General features: G+C 37.8%; 1 protein-coding gene across 2 annotated transcripts; it reads left to right on the top strand.

The window, feature by feature from the left end:
- Window positions 1-481: 481 nt before the first annotated feature.
- LOC137589182 (sodium- and chloride-dependent betaine transporter-like) lies at window positions 482-16,404 on the top strand. 2 transcript variants are annotated; one of them, XM_068306752.1, is made up of 16 exons: window positions 482-524; window positions 810-1,015; window positions 1,380-1,514; window positions 2,918-3,058; window positions 3,232-3,352; window positions 4,965-5,018; window positions 6,051-6,180; window positions 7,177-7,311; window positions 9,285-9,388; window positions 9,466-9,590; window positions 10,251-10,363; window positions 10,450-10,587; window positions 11,360-11,462; window positions 13,753-13,853; window positions 14,331-14,477; window positions 14,591-16,404. In XM_068306752.1, exons 2-16 carry the CDS (start codon window positions 826-828, stop codon window positions 14,756-14,758), a joined length of 1,905 nt encoding a protein of 634 aa, XP_068162853.1. In that variant the 5' UTR covers window positions 482-524; window positions 810-825; the 3' UTR covers window positions 14,759-16,404. The 2 variants fall into 2 exon arrangements, with proteins under 2 accessions (XP_068162853.1, XP_068162854.1); XM_068306753.1 differs by having other exon boundaries at window positions 491-524; window positions 815-1,015.
- Window positions 16,405-17,187: the final 783 nt, after the last annotated feature.

Below are 17,187 nucleotides of genomic sequence, written 5' to 3'. Positions count from 1 at the left end.
AAAGGTTGAGAATAAAATAAAATAAAATAAAATAATAATGAAGTGGTGAAATGATGCGTTAACTACCTTTATCTACCTTTTAACTTTTTTATGTTTCATTCCGCTGTTTTGGAAAAGATATGCACATACCCAGTAGATCAATGCACATTTATGAACCCACCGCACACAAAAATAAACATTACAGGTAAACATGTACGTACATGCAGATTAACATAATCACTAAAATGAAAAAATAAAGGAGACCGGCTCATAACATTTAGAGAATTACTTAGTAATTTTCCGATTATGATACGCTTATAAAACATCTTTGTATATCCGATTCTAATTATGTGTGTTATGGATCGTTGAGATTATTTAACTTTTCCTTAAATGTATATATACCCACTATTCCACGTCCGTGTGGACAGCAGTGAGCGTGTGCGTGTTCTCCTTCAGGACACACCCTCTCTAGAATAAAGCTTCTTTAAAACTCTGCGAGGGAGTCAGTCAGGAAAATTTGCTGTCGGTTCCACATCAAGTCCACGGTTAGTTGCATGCATTCACACTTACTTTAAGGATATTAATACAACTTAGGCTCCATGCTTTTTTAATGGATCTTTTGTGAAATTATCTTTTTCTTGAGTTAGTTGATTATTTAGGTTAAGTCAGCAATTTGGTGTATAACTGCTTTGTCAGAGCTTGTCTCATCTTAGTTCAAACATATGAGCGTGGATTATTAAAATAAGTACAAACTGTGAATTTAATGATCTTGTTGTATATTCACTTATTTGGAGACCACTTTATAACTCATGTCTATCTTGTTTGCATAGAACAGAGTGAGAGATCATGACTGAAGAAACAGCCAGAGGGGGCCCTGTTGGAGACTCAGACCCAGATAAAAGAATTCCTGAGGAAGGGATTCAGCCAAGGGGGAAATGGGCTAACAAGATGGAGTTCATTTTCTCCATGGCTGGAGAAATCATTGGCCTTGGAAATGTTTGGCGATTCCCATATCTGTGCTTCAAGAATGGAGGAGGTGAGGGAGGAGGTTTACAGTAGCTTTAATTTATATTTGAAATGCTGCAGGGTTTGACTAAAAGCATTGCAGAAAATACTTCTATACTTCTAACATCTATGCCATCATTGTTAACTTTGTCAGAACAGATTTTTAAGATAACATCTTCTGTAGATCACTCAGAAATGAAACTTCAAAATCCTTTAATCTCAGTCTATGTTCACTTTTTACAATTATTTATTTTATCTAATTACACAATCAATTCAGTACACCTTTAATATGTCTTGGATTTGTTCTTCAGTACACGTCAGCATACACAAGCCAACATTTGTGTACATCTTGCCTCATTTTGCAGTCATTCTTCTTAATGTGTATCTATTTACAGGTGTCTTCTTCATCCCTTACTTTGTGTTCCTCTTCTTCTGTGGCATCCCTGTGTTCTTCCTGGAGACGTCACTGGGCCAGTACACCAGTGAAGGTGGCGTGACTGCCTGGAGGAAAATATGCCCTATGTTTGAAGGTACTGTAAATGCCAGACTTAAAGATGTTTTGCAGAATTATACAAGAATAAATAAGACAGATACAGGCTTGCATACATACAGATACAGGTATTTTCATTACCTTGTGTTTTTGCCAAACGTTATTTGCCACCTAAATTGTTTGAAGGACTGCACAAAACCTGCTTGACAGATTTTTGTTAAACTTGTTAGGACGTCAGTGTGATCGGGAAAAATCCATTGAATTTTGGAGTAGAAGGGTGAAGCTAAGACTCAAAGGACAGTTTTTGTCAATTACATAAAATCTGGTTGACAGATTATTATGAAACTTGGTGGACCATGTGCAATAGAGGACATTGTCACATTGTGGACTTAAATCATGGGGGACAAACTTTTGGAATGCTGTTTGTCTTGACAATAATCAAATTAATAATGACAGCAAAGGTTTCTATGGTCAGTTTGGAACATAATATAATGTTTGTGGGCTCTGGGTGCTATTTAGGTTTTAATATTACTATCTAGATCAGGGGTTTCAAACTCATTTTCACCTAGGGCCATTTCAGTATACTGTAATGGCTGTCCACAAAGGGCCAGATGTAACTTATGAATGTAACTAAATGTAATGGAAAATAAATGTAACGCCTCCTTACTGTTTAATAACTCTGAATTAAATTATTATTATTATTATTAGTTACAAACATTGCAGTTGCACAAAAAAATGTTTACTTGTTGCTCTGTTATAACATTAACTTTTTCATTTGTCAGGTTATTAAACCCACAGAAGTCCATCAATCAAGGATCAAACTACCCAAGTGAATAAAGAAAAATAACATCAAACACAAGTTAGGACATTAACTTTGTTGAAAACATTTTTGTAAATGTTAAAATGGGCTTGATTACTGTGTTGTGGAAAATGTAGTTTTGGTCAAAGCACATGTTTGACCTATTTATTTTACTTTTTATGCTCTTGCTGGCCACATAAAATGATGTGGCAGGTGACCTTTGACCCCTGGGCCTTGAGTTTGACACATGTGATCTAGATCATAGAACAAAAACATCACTTGGTGTTTTGTACAAAGTGTTCACAAATTTTATTGAAATTGAAATCACCATGTACAGTATTTACCATGTCCACAAACATTCAAAGGCTATCAACTCAACAATAGCTGCCTTGTGAATTCAATGGTTTGTTGTCCATGTTATCTTGGTTTAAATCAGAGAAAAACATTATAGCACAAGAATGGAGAATTCATTTCAATGAATGCCATATCTAATGTGATCATTTGTGATTATGTACTGTATGTATCTGTGTGTTGGAGCTGGGGACCCAAACTGGCTTTTTACGCAGCTGGAATTGTTGTATAACAAAGAAGAAAAAAGCAGCCAGGAACTTTCACTAACTGTGAAAACTCATTTTGTCCTGCAGGTTTGGGGCTCGCATCCCAAGTAATTGTGACCTACCTGAACATTTACTACATTGTGGTGTTGGCCTGGGGTATCTTCTACTTGTACAACTCATTCAAAAGCCCTCTGCCCTGGTCTTCATGTGACAACCCATGGAACACTAGTAAGACCTGCTTTGGAACAATTCTCCACTGGCTTCTTTAAACACATCTGTTTTTGATAAGTAGTGTGCTCCTTGCTTTCTTGTCGACTTCAGAGCAAACGCAATTGGAATGCGCCCCCACATTTTAATGGTTTGAACAGTGCAACATCCATTGTCTTCTCTGTTCCCTCTAGACTTGTGTCACAGCTCCATTAGCAAGTTCGCCAACCCACATCTGTTTCAACCCGACTCCAACTGGTCATTCTTAAACAACATCACCACACCCGACTACTTCACTGAAAACTACACATACATGTAAGTGTCATGTTTATTATTAAATGAACAATCACTGATGTCATACATGAAAAGATTTTTGTGGGATATGTGAGCTTTTACGGACTCTCCTGTGCATTTATGTGTTTTGAGAAGGAGGTTCTAATCGCTCTTTTATTCTAATAAAACTCCCATGCTGTCATGAGAGTTTGTTGGTTAATAAATCTCAATTCTTATCAGACTATAGTTCAACAGTCATTAAAAACCAAATTGGGTGCAAAATTGAAGAAAATTGGCATGTTAGAGTAAGAGTTTGTCCTTCTATGAAATATACTTACTGGTATCGACTTTCTTGCCAGAAGCTGCATGAGAAGTTCACTACCTCTCCCAAGGAGTAAATGCAGCCAAATGTCTGTTCACTTAGCTCAGTATAACAACTGCAATCAGGGCGATAAAGGTAGCTTGGCTTCAACAAAGACAAAATCCCTTTACCGGTGTCTTAAACCTCAGTAATTTACATATTATTTCATTAGTTAAGCAGTAAGTGAAAGGATATTTATGAAAGACTTTTGAACGGTTGATGCTGTAAAGCTATGTTGATCATTGCATCAATATTTTCTTATTGCAGGTACATCAGTGGACATGGTAGTAATTTTGTAACAGAGTATTGAGCAGTCCTAAATTTCAGATAAGGCTTTAGGTCATTTCGACGTAGTGTCACAATATCCAAGTTTTTTTTTAAATCAGACAGCACAAATAGGTTGACTTTTTACCCATAACATTAAAAACTGTAAAACCGCAAATGGATCTGTCTTTATCTCCTGTAATTTGTTCACTTGGACTATTTGTTTGTTAACAGGATTATACACAAACTACTTGACAGATTTCCACAAACCGAAATGTAAGGTGGACACATGGATCTGGAAAGATACTGGATTACAGTAGTTCCAGATGAAGGGGCTGCCATAGATTTAGGCTGTGGGACTGAAGGGGGGGCAGTATGGCGTGTGAACTGATAGCTAGGGATGTGTCAGTTCACCTCCTATTGATGTGCCCTTGAACAATGCAACATCAAAAACTGTTCCAAGGGAGCCGCCATGGTGCTGCCCCTCACTCCAGCTTTGCTACTTATACCTGTGTGTGTGTCTGTGTGTATGTGTGTGTGCGTGTGTGTGTGGACCTATATGTGCATAACAGAACTAGAAGATAAAAAAGAATTTCCCCGTTGGGGTTTAATATAGTATATTAAAATAAATATTCAATAAAAAAATAATCTCCTGATCTTATTTCAACAAAACTTTGCTTAAGAGCGTGGGATAGGCCTTCAAAGCTAGACTGATGCACTGAATTGACTTGGTTGTCCTTGGCAGAAATGTACACTCGAATGAGTTCCATTCTTGTTTTTGGTGTGTTTAATTTTTTTTAAAAATGCTATTGATGCATGCATCATTATCAGGTTTCATTTATTGATTAAAATAAGTGTGTTTCAGAAAAAAGGAGTGCAAACAGCAGTGGACACTCGTCTCTACGACTTCCTTTGACATGAACTTGACTGTTTCGGTTCAAATCTCAAACACGGATCAGTATCTTTTAGGATTATCATTTGATTTCATGTCAAGTGAAGGTAGGAAATGATTCCTTTTTATATTTGCAGGAACGAAACCGACATTTTCTCGATATCCACTTCACCAGAGGAGGAGTTCTGGATGTGAGAAACACACGCACGCACGCACGCACACACACACACACAGTTGTTCCTTGTTCTGCTTTGAGGGTCAAAGGTTGAAGATGTACTGACCAGCATGTGGTCAGTACTGACCACTAATCAATAACTGTTTGAGATAATGAATGTCAACGTCCGAATGACCATTACCCCAGTAGAATAGAAACCGATCACTAGTAAAGGTCCATTGAGAGGTGGAATCAAAAAACTTGTGAAACTATGAAACAACTATTGAACATGATGATCAAAGTGCACCAGTTGTTTGTTCGAGAAGACGCTGCCAGAATACTGAAAAGCCGTCGTGATGCTTTGGCAGACCAACAGAGTTTTCATGCCATTGTCTATTGTTTACTGCCTGATTAATTGTAAACAAGCATCCGCGTGCTTTTTCACGTCAAGCAGACAAAACCACCACTTTCTTAGTGTGGTTGGCCTGCAGCATTCTGTAGACTCAACCGGTCATGCACACGGAATGGCAATTATTTACTGAGTGAATGTGGTAGTAACGGCGAGCCAACAAAACATCCACCAATGACACCCAAACCCAGCAGGGAAAAACTTTAATTTACATTCTTCAAAATGAACAATCACGTCTCCTTATTCACCATCCACCTCTGATTGAAACTTTTCTACAATCTGTTTTTTTCACTTTCAGATATTTTGCAACCCAGCTGCTGCTTAACAGATGTTAAGAAATCCCTCAGCCACACACATTTATGCTGCTTGATAGGAACAATATGTTCTCTTTCTCCTGCAGCTTTTATTTGAACTGAAACAGCCACAAATAAAGTGAGATTTAAGTACCTGTATTGATGATGCAGATGTTTTTGCTGTTTAATTTTGTCATGGACAAACTTAAAATGAACTATGGCTTTCACTGCAGTCTTCCAGCTTACAAAGGGAAAAAGAAGTGTAACACATTTGCACATCGTTGTATTATTTGTATAGTACAATGATGTATTCTTCTGTTTGTTATTTGTAGATCTGACAGTCCTTTTTTGTTTTTCTTTCCTACAGTCATCGTGTGTTGAGGATGTCAGATGGCATGTCGATAACTAATATGCACTGGGATCTGGCTCTGTGTCTCCTGGCTGCCTGGGTTATATGTTACTTTTGTATCTTTAAAGGAATCAAGTCCACAGGAAAGGCAAGTTCTCCTTTGGTGCAACTGGACAGCTACAGTATATCCCTCATATATTAGATTTCATCTTTTTATTACAATAGTTTCCAGAGTCAAAATATCCTCTTGTGCACGGTATGAATATTTAAATCAACATGCCAAACTTTCTGCTGAAGCTTTCTATGATTTCAAACTTTGAAAAGTCATCAGCGTGTTCACTGATCAGCTGATCCCTTTTGACCAGTTGACTCAAATTTGCTGCACTGCATTTCCAGAATCTCCCTCACAAACACTATTTGGTCATAGCACATAGAAATCATCAACAAAAAATTGGGTCATGGCAAATAAAGTGTGGTAAATTCCATAATTTTCTCTAGAAAACTGAACTTTTGAAAATACTCTGAATTTCATTATCCTGTTAGCTATTGCAGTTGACATTTAAACATGAATATCTCATATTTGTCGCAACAAATGCTTGCAAAAATAACTGCAAGACATCTCTGTAATATCTACACATATAGCAAATTCTCAGTATTTGGTCTCAGAAACCCTACAGCTGTTTGAAAACTGAATTTCCACGCATCTTGTGATTCTTTACATCATAATGTCAAGCCATTAGCAATTTCTCACATGGTACGCATCTTAACACAATCACTTCTGGCCCTCAGCGTATGAGGCTCTGCGTCTGTGCTGTGGGTCATGACCTTGTGGTACCCCGCATGTTTCAGTCACCTCCCATTTCCAACTCAGAAGTCCTGCAGAGGCCACATAATAATCCCATTCATGAATAGAATGTTTTGTCTCTATGGAAACTGCCATGTGCCCTCTGACCTCTGACATGACTCTAAAATATTGATAATATTGCTCCATGTCTGCCTTATGTGTAAAATTGGTTGCGTTAAAGTGAGAATAAGTCATTGTTGGATCATCTGCTTTTATCTACATAAAATAAATAATACAAGGGCTTGTGTGGAAATGTTAAATTATAAAATTGCTGTTTGCATGTGTTTTCGTGTTTTCTAGGTGGTATATGTGACCGCTACATTGCCCTACCTTCTTCTGATCCTCATTTTCTTCCGTGGAGTAACACTTCCCGGAGCGGCAGATGGGCTGAAATATTACCTCATCCCTGATTTTGAAAGGATCGCTGATCCAAATGTAAGACCTCACTAATGAAGTAGTAGTGGTTGCTTTTGAAATGCAATATCAGAAATGCAAAACATATTACTCTAAAATACTACTGCATAAGTTAATGCAGAAAGAGTTGGAATCCATAAATAGAACTTAGAACATTGGAATTCCAATTTGCCAGAGCATCAGCCGTCTTTTTACGACTTCTCTTGTCACTAGATTCTTCTGTGTTCAGACAGGATGAATACTGTACAGTGTTCTGTTATGCTCATCCCCCCTCCCTTCTCTTTCTTTGCCTTGACATTTGTTTCCGGTCTCAAGTCAGGGGCTTCACAAGAAAAGCAAACCGAGATCCTCTCTCAGTAAGAAGTTTGTCAGAAAAGCTTTCTGCTTGAGAACACAATAACGTCATCACAGGAGTAAAAACAGTCAGGGAGGATTTTCTCACACATTCTGAGGATGTCTTCACCTTGAGCTAAAGCCAAAATCAATAATTCACCATTGCAAGTGATTTATTAAAATTTTTATTGAAAAAAAAAACAACCCCAGTGACTTTATTATCTTTTCATGACATTTCTAAGATGACTGGGACAAGAACAGTGGATGAAGGCTGGATTCTAAAATCAACTGTCGCACAAAGATAGAATCTGTTGCTGCCAAATACCCCTCATGACAAGAAAAGGAGTCTGTCTTGATCGTCCCTCCCTCTCCCACCATCCTCCCATTGCTCTTCCCTCTGACTGTCTCCCATCCCTTTGAAAGTTAATGACGATTCTCAGCTTCACGGCGATCGCTGGAGGGTTAACCGTTAGTAGATTCTTCGTGAATGGAGGGTCACTTCCTCTGAGGGCATGTTTATAACATTTTTGCAAGTGGTGATAAAAAAAAATCTGGGTTTGTCACAGTTTACATTGCGCAATGATCTGAAATTTACCCAGTAAGATTTGCTTAATGCAGTTATTGCATTCTTTGTTTGCTTGACTGAAATCCTGCACTTCAATCACATGAACAATGAAATAGATGTGTCTGATCATTTCACATTTTATTTTTATTTTTAAGTTAAATTAAAATGTACATGGTGCATAAAAACCTATAAAAAGAGAAAAAAGAAAAGAAAAGGGCGCTAGTCGAAACAGCTGTTCAAGGTTGTTGGAATGTCTCCTTGCGTTCAGAAAAGGGAACGGCGGAAAAAAACCCACAGAGCATTATGTTGAGTAATGTGAAAAACAAGTGAAACCACTCATGGGTTAGACTGTTATGTCATGTCAGATTCTCTCATGCATGTGTCTGCTTTGTTTTTAAACCACAGAAGAAGTCGTGATAGAGTTCTGTCCTGCATATGGCGTCTGTTTAATGTGACAATAAGTCTCCTTTCTTCATGTGTAACTGAAGGCAGAACAACGACAATGACTAAATCAAGGACAGTTTCCTCTTTGTCCGATGTTACATGTGAAGATCCTTTCAGACAGGGTCAGTCCTACTTGTGTGACTGGAGTGAGTCAGGCCCACCGTGGGGCTGGAGTAGGGGTCCCCTATGTTTCTTTGGAGCCTTGCCAGCTTTATCTTTTAGGAGGCGAGCCTGACAACGCTGCACTGCTGCTAATATTAACCAGATGATGTCTGAACGAGAGCCCTCAGACAGGAATTCCTTTTAAACAGACACGTTTACAGCCTTAAACCCGAATGTACCAAGATAAACACACATTTGTTGCACAATCACACACATAATTGTGAATGGTAGAGGTGGAGAAAAATGAGCACGCATTTCTGTATAAGTCTCATTGCCACACAGTCACAGAAATTATACCAGATGCAGGCATGGGAGACATCTGTTTCTCATTTTACAAGTCTGGTTAATTGTTTAAACATGACAAACTATTATTTTATTGCTTTGTGAGGAAATATGTTGATGGGAAACATATGTTCTGCGTTATTTTAACAAAATCAACTGTCAAGTTTCCTCTCAAATGTTCCAAAAGTCACTCTTCTACTCGCTGTAGGTTTGGCGTGACGCAGGGACTCAGGTGCTCTTCTCCTACGCCGTCTGTCAGGGAGTGCTGACGTCTCTGGGAAGCTACAACAAATACAACAACAACTGTTACAGGTGTGTGTGTCATTAAAAACAAACATGTCACTCCTGGTGCATCATCATTATTACATTTTGTTTTTTCTGTGTTGTAGGGATTGCTTGGGGCTTTGCCTTCTCAACAGCGCAACCAGTATCTTTGCTGGTTTTGCTGTGTTCTCAGTGTTGGGATTTATGGCTCATGAACTGGGCTTGTCCATGTATGATGTCGCTTCTTCTGGTAAGCAAGTTCCTTCCTTTTCATCCTCTGCATCATTTATTTGATTGTTTTCGGTATCTCAGAATGGTCGCTGTGAACAGCTGGGATGCAACTCACAATCTTTTTAAAAATTAATCTGTTTTACTTCCCTTTCAATCATTGTTATCATGTAGTCAAATGATTTATCTGTAGAATGATGGGAACTAATGCAAAATGTTGCTAAATTTTCTGTAGTTTGTCTTCAGATCCTGTTTTGTTTTATTCAAAAACAATGAAAAACTGAGATATATTCAGTTTAATAACAGCGTCTTTTTAAAAATTTTATTGAGCTTTTTAACGCTGTAATCAATTGATTACTAATCGTCACATTGTGACCACAACCAATAACGTCCACAAGATGGCATCTTATGTTCATTTATGGTTTAAAGCCAGAGACATTGATATGTAATGGTTAATGTTAATTTTTTTTTTTTTTTGAAGTTACCTTTGTAACTTTGTTTTCTCTTTTCTAATTTTGTTTTTGAAATAATGTCTTAGGTCTAAATTAGATAATGAAAAGGATGAAATCCAAACCACATTCTTGCCTAGGCTCTGTCTTTTGATTAGAGGTTCAGGTCATGAATGATTAAGGCTATAATATACTTTCATATGTAAATAAATGCGTTCATGTGGTTTTTGCAGGTCCTGGTCTGGCTTTTATTGCCTATCCCAAAGCTCTGTCGTTGCTGCCTGGCTCAAGCTTTTGGGCTGTGCTCTTCTTCCTCATGATCCTCTTCCTTGGCCTCGACAGTCAGGTAGACACAAAATCTAATGCATCGTTTACAGCTTCAGGACATTTTATTTTTGAACTGAGTTCATCTATTCCATTGTGTCCTCCAAGTTTGTGTGTGTGGAGAGCTTGGCTACAGCCATCACTGACATGTTCCCACGTCAGCTGAGGAGGCCATGTGCCAGAGAGCTGCTGGTCCTGGGCATAGCGGTTGTCTGTTTTCTCCTTGGGCTGCCAATGGTCACTGAGGTAATGTTTGCTGTTTGATGACAAGAAGTACATCTGCAGTACCATGAATAGTTGTAAAAAGTTGTGTTCTAAAGTTTATTTTTTAGTTAAGGTCTAATTTTACAATAGATTCCATGCTCCATGTTTGGGATTTTGTTCTGTGGCGTGACAAAAAGTTTGTTTTTGGATCCAATGGATCAGAAGTATGTCTGGAGGAGGAAGAAACAAACTGATGAGCCTGGAACACATTACCTACTGGGAAGCATGACAGTGGCTCGGTGATGCTTTACTTCCTCAGACACTAAAAATCTGCTGCGTGTAGAAGGTAAAATGGATTCCACCAAACATCAGGTAATCCTTTGGGTCAGAGTGGAATCTGAAACTTGGGCATCACCAGACGTACCTTCAGAATAATGATCCAAAACAGGCCTACAAGACCACCATGGCTTGGCTTCAGAAGAACTCCTGGATCGTTCTGTAGTGACTTGAATTCCAGAGAGAATCTCTTGTGGGATTTGAAGAATGCTGCTGCAGCACATAAACCCCAGGAATTTTATGAAAGTGAATTGTTTTGCAGATGAAGAATGAGTAAAGAATCCTCAGGAATGCTGCCAGAAGCTGGCGTCTTGTCAAATATTACACAATATTATATAACATTTATATTTTACAACCCAATGGGAAGAGTGATGTGTGAAATTGTTGGCCTTCTTTTTACATCAGTAATTAAAAGTGTTGAATTTTAACATGGATACAAGACATGTGAGAATGCTCTGCTCTTATTTCTTTCTTTTAGGGAGGGATTGTCCTTTTTACCCTGATGGACACCTATGGGGCCAGTGGAATCACTCTCCTCATCATAGCCTGTTTTGAGACGATCGTCATTGCCTGGGTGTATGGTAAGTCACACCGCTGGCTGTAATCACTGCACTACACACTTCTTTTTAATATGCAGTGCATATGACAGTCATTTACTATTCATGAAACGCATTTATTGGAAAATGATTGGAAAACTAGCTTTTAGGTATAGCAGGTTTTGGTATTAATATAATGTCAGTTTCATCAGCAGTGCACTATTTTTACACTAGTTACCAAAAGAGATCAGAATTTTTTCTTTTCGGAATACTTTATTTTCCATCCTTATTACATTCACCACAGTATGACTGCTAAAATCATGGAATTCACAGGTCTTTTTTTTTTTTAAAGTTCCTCATCCAACATTGTATTGTTATGACACAATCTAACTAAATTCTTTCTGTTTAGAGAAAATTGAAGTTGTCTTAATGAAAAAAATGCAATTGGACAGTTATAAGATATTAAATAAACAAAACACATATTATTTAATGGAACAGGAAGTGCTCCATCTACTGGACTGCATAGCAAGCAACGTGTTACACACCGAGGAGTCAAGGTTGTGGGTTTAATTACTTCCTGTGGGGAGTTCATGTGTTCTCCCCCTGTCTGCATTGGTTCCCTCAAGGTTCTCTGACTTCCTCCCACCCCCAAAAACATGCAGCTTAGGTGAATTGAGCACTACAAAATTGTGTGTGTGTGTGTGTGTGTGTGTGTGTGTGTGTGTGTGCGTGCGTGTGCGTGTGCGTGTGCGTGCGTGCGAGAATGGTTGTCTATGATGTGGTGTACCCTGCCTCTAACCCAAAGCCAGCTGGGATAGGCTCCAGCAACACCCGTGACTCACAAAGTGGATACGCTTCTCCATTGAACCCCTAAATTTGAAAATAAGTCTTCTCTGCCTCACTCAAATAAAAACATTCATGTCATTTTGCTTTTGCTTTTCTGGATGGTAATTTTAGTATGAAAATACAATTGATCTAATTTCAGTTCCATCTTCAATTTCAACACTTTTTTTTCTCACTTCCATCACCCATAATGTTACTGGTTTAATGCCAACTCTCACAAACATCATATATAAAAGGAATGAATCTGATTATTTTGGTCAGATGATTAGTAGAAATGTCTTTCTTTTTAATTAATAGCATAGTCAAGTATTTTTAAATAAAATCAATTACTAATTTATCTCTCATTCCTTTTTTTGAATTACATTCATGGAATCTGTGATGACCTATATTCAATCTAGGGATTCTAAAAATTTCTTTCCAACTCCTTAAACTAGTGGCTCTATTGAATTTGGGTCCAGCTGCACATCTGCTGCAAACTGACAGAGGGTGAAATATCAATTGGCTTCTGCTGTGGCTTCTTTCCATGGGTTTGAATTGTTTATCCACTCCTTCAGCTTCTCTGCCTCTCAGACTGGGTTACATCAAAAGAAAGGATTCCCTTATTGTTCATTTGCAAAAAGCAAATCTGTGTTGTTCCATCAGCCAGGTCATGTCCTTGACCGATCTCCTCTCAGCTCCCTCCTGTTTTTCAATGTTCGTCCTACATTCTGTTGTTCTTCTCTTCACCTCTCACCTCTAGCAGCTCACAGTGAGAAGCTTACTCATTTCCGTCTCACTCCTCCCCCACTTCCCCGAACCTCACCTCTGCTCCTCTTCTTCACTCCGTTTTTAACTGAGATTAAACTCCTATTTGATTTCCCTGGATATCTTCCTCCTCCTCCACCTCCACCCAACTAATTGTTTACTTGTATTTCACTCCATGCTTCCCATGCAAATGTTTCAATATATATTAGTCAAAAAAGTAAAAGCAAAATGATATCTAAAATATAGAGGATGGTGGAGGATTTGAATCAGAATTTACTTCTTTTTTTCTTTTTTTTTTAAACTTCTTTTTAGTATGCAGTACATAATTATGGGCAGTATGGTGGAGTTGGCATGTTCTCCCTTAGTGGATCTCATCAGGATCCTTCCTTCAACAGTCCAATACATGCAATAGAGTTGAATTAGTGACTCCATGTGTGAGCCCGTTGATGAACTGTCAACTTGCTTGAGTTGTAATACAGTAATATTGCTGGTTTTGGTATACTTTGAAGTACTTTGTATAATGTTGACAATTTGATCTAAAGTTTTAATCTGAAAAGTAACTACAGCTGTTACATAAATCTAGTCTACTGTATGGTAAGTCTACTGGAGTTGAAGCATTATACTTTATAAAATGGAAATGTTAACAGGATGTCTTCATCATCACACATAGTGTGTTTCTGAGCCTCCTTTGTAAAACCAAACCATGTTGTTCCCTTTGATTCACCAACTCCTATCTATGACTTTGCAGGTGTGGACCGTTTCCTTGACAACATAGAGGACATGATTGGGTACCGGCCATTCCCTGTGATAAAGTACTGTTGGTTGTTTGTCACACCGCTCATCTGTGGGGTGAGATACAGACACATCAGATCTGCTCATTCATCTACATGTCCTTCTTTGTATCTTAGTTAGACTTTTAGAATGTTTTTCTAAGCAAATATTTCTTTTCTCCATCACGAGTTGCATTTGCATTTGATTCTTTCCATCATCTTCGATTTGTGGTTTGCATGAGCCGTATTCTTATTTTACATCATTAAGTACGAAACCTGACCTCAGAAATACTGCCCGGTTTAATAAATTAGTACAAGATCATAACGTACTGTCTGTACTGTACATATAATTTACACAGCTGCTGATCATTTTACAGTAGTCAAAACAGCAACTGTTGTTGCATTGTCCTTAAACAGGAAGTAGAATTGTAGGATATTGTATGTAATATATTGTACTGTATATCATCACATAAACAGTTTATTTTATTCATTTGAGACAGCTCTCATTCCAGTCCAAACCATTATACTTCTAACTTGAACATTTCTTGTCCCTCAGCTCACGATGTTGTATAACCTGTCAGACACATACCCTTTCATGGTTTATGATTATATGCCTGGGAAATGGAGCAGTGTGGTGGGCAGTCTACTCATCATCACTCCACTGATCTGCATCCCAGCATTCATAGTAGTCTCACTTTGTAAGGTGAGTGAAAGTGAAGTTTCAAATTTCAAAATTTGATTTCCATCCTGTCATCTGTGATGCTGTGATGGTATATAATATATAACATATAATCAAATTTCCTTCCTCCCAATCAGAACTCCAAAAACATGACGACACCTTCTGCAGATCTGCGTCAGGCTAAGCCACACAAGCCGATTCTCACTCTGTGTAAATACGTCATCTTCAAGGCACGGCCGCAGCCAAACAGGAGGGCGGATGAAGCAAATGAGAAGATGATGATGGAGGAACCCAGCAGGGTTTGACAGGTACTGATGAAATGAAAGAGCTGCAGGACACTACGGTGTGCAGAATGGCTCAAAAAGTCAAAAAATAGTCTCTCCTTATTCTTGTCTTTAAATGTGTTTCCTTAGTATTGACCTTTGTTTTCCATCTATTATCCTGAAATGTCAACTCTGGTCTTAAACGACCATTACCGTGTTATTACTGTGTAATTTCAGGGTAATGCCAAATTATTACTTCTTATGTATCAAAGTATTAATACACCATTATCATGTGTTAGATTATTATTACAAAATGTGACCAACATTTTTTACTCATATGCAAAATTTTATAACTACCTACTCATAAAGCTATTTTTTTACATTAGTTTTTATCACTGTTGTCTTATAATGTATAAAAATGTAAGTCAGGTACAATACTTTTACAGGTACAAGTCAATCATATAGCACCAGAACAGTGACAGAAAAATATTTTATGAAAACAAGACATGAATAGAAAAAGTACACTTTTCATTTGAAACCTGATTCAGAAGTTTGAGCGAATAATCAGCACCAAAAATATTCTGCTGATAAGCTAAAACAAAGACTTTAAACATGTTTTTTTATGAGGTTGTTTTGTTTTGGATTTCTTGGATTTTACTGTACCGTAATTAAAATCCAAGCGGTTTATGGATATAGGGAAAGAGGACATGAAGGTAGTTGGTGTAAGAGAAGAGGGTGCAGAAGACGGAGTTAGATGGAGGCAACTGATTCGCTGTGGCGACTCCTGAAGGGAAAAGCCGAAAGAATAAGAAGACTGAAGTTATGAAAGGCAATCATATACAAGAAGCAATAGATAGTTAACTTAAAGTAGTCTACTCTTCTATTAACAATTAAAGCACTGTGTTGAGGCTGTTTCTCTCTACTCTTAATTTTTTTTTTTTATATAGATCTGAGCTTGATTAAAGTTTTAACTCCATTTGTGCTGGACTGGCAGATATCTGCTTGAAAATGCTGTAATTCTAGAGAGAAAAACATTTTCCAATTCAAAATAATGTATAATATGTCTGAAAGTTTGCCTAGTATTGTGATTATGATTAATATCTGACTTTGTTTTGGTTTATAAAAATCACAATATCTTAAAACCCTTGTTTATGTTTGTGCCTACAAATCAGGTGTTAGCACGACAGCCAGCTGATGCAGAGATGGCTAACTCAATACTGTCTAACTCCCCACTCAGTAAAATTTGTATTGCTTACAAAATCACACTTTGGCCAACTGATGATGACTCGAGTTTTATTACAAAAGCTATGATTTACACAACTTTTTGTTTCACTTGAAATAGCACATCCAAAGACTTGCAGACAGAGTAGTGATGTTGAAAATGAACATTTTATTCACATATTGTTCACGTATAATATATACAGTATAAAGCTGATTACACCCTACTATGCTGATTTTAAACCACTGAAATATTTGTTGTTTCAGTTTGTGGTTTGACTGGGACGGTGCTATCAAGGACATTAAATGCATATATGTTATTGATGGTTAGTAATTATATATATCTGCAATTTACTTAAACCAAACAGGATTTTTTTCATTTGGATGCAATATATTTGTTCCAATAAAATTGTGATATCCTTTGTAAGTGTCAATAAAACGACCAGTATGCAAATTATCTGGGAGCACAGTATCTCTTCTGTTTATTGATTTCTGACCAGATTGTACAAACATTCAATATGTGGTCAGAATGATCAGTTTGACATATCTATATACATTACAGAGATCAATGTGCCCTCTGCCTCCTCACAAATGTTAATAGACTGTTGTGTATGTCTGATGTTACCGGATATGTGTGACTGTCGGACATGAGCATGCTCCATCATAATGCCAAGTTCAGTCATCTGTGTAATCCAAACCGGCATTCAATTAACGGGCTATTCCGCCCAGTTGCCTTCCACCTCTCCTGACTGCTTCCGTTCCATCCCCAATGACACAAAAATGACCCACAGTCCTGAAAGATATTGCCTTGAAGGCCCATAAAGTTTGCCATTAGGTCATGTGGATCTTAAAATAAACGCTGATAAAAGCTAAACATCTTGAAGCTATCAGAGGTCAATTTGACAGTTCAATGTTCCTGAAGCGATAGAAAACAGCAGCAGGCATATGTAAGCCATTCCTTGACTTCCTACATTGATTGATTTCTAGTTGATCTGGGTGCTACAGACAGCCAGAGGGCAGGTAGAGGTTAAAGCTACATGTGACACATGTGGTGTTCTACTTCCACTATTCTAATTAAAGAAGCGACCCATCAGTGTTTACATAACTGGTCATTTACTGTAATGGAAAACCCCAGCCAATGGCATCAACATATGAAAATAGGCACATGTACACAATGCTGATTACAACATCCTACATTATATAATGAGGTGAATAAAAATAAGGCCAGTGGGACACTTTCAGATGAAAGTAAC

This window comes from Antennarius striatus, chromosome 22 (assembly GCF_040054535.1).
Source record: "Antennarius striatus isolate MH-2024 chromosome 22, ASM4005453v1, whole genome shotgun sequence".
In the NCBI taxonomy this organism is placed as follows: Eukaryota; Metazoa; Chordata; class Actinopteri; order Lophiiformes; family Antennariidae; genus Antennarius; species Antennarius striatus.
Note: the sequence above shows the minus strand (reverse complement) of the source record. Positions and strands in the feature narration are given on the sequence as shown.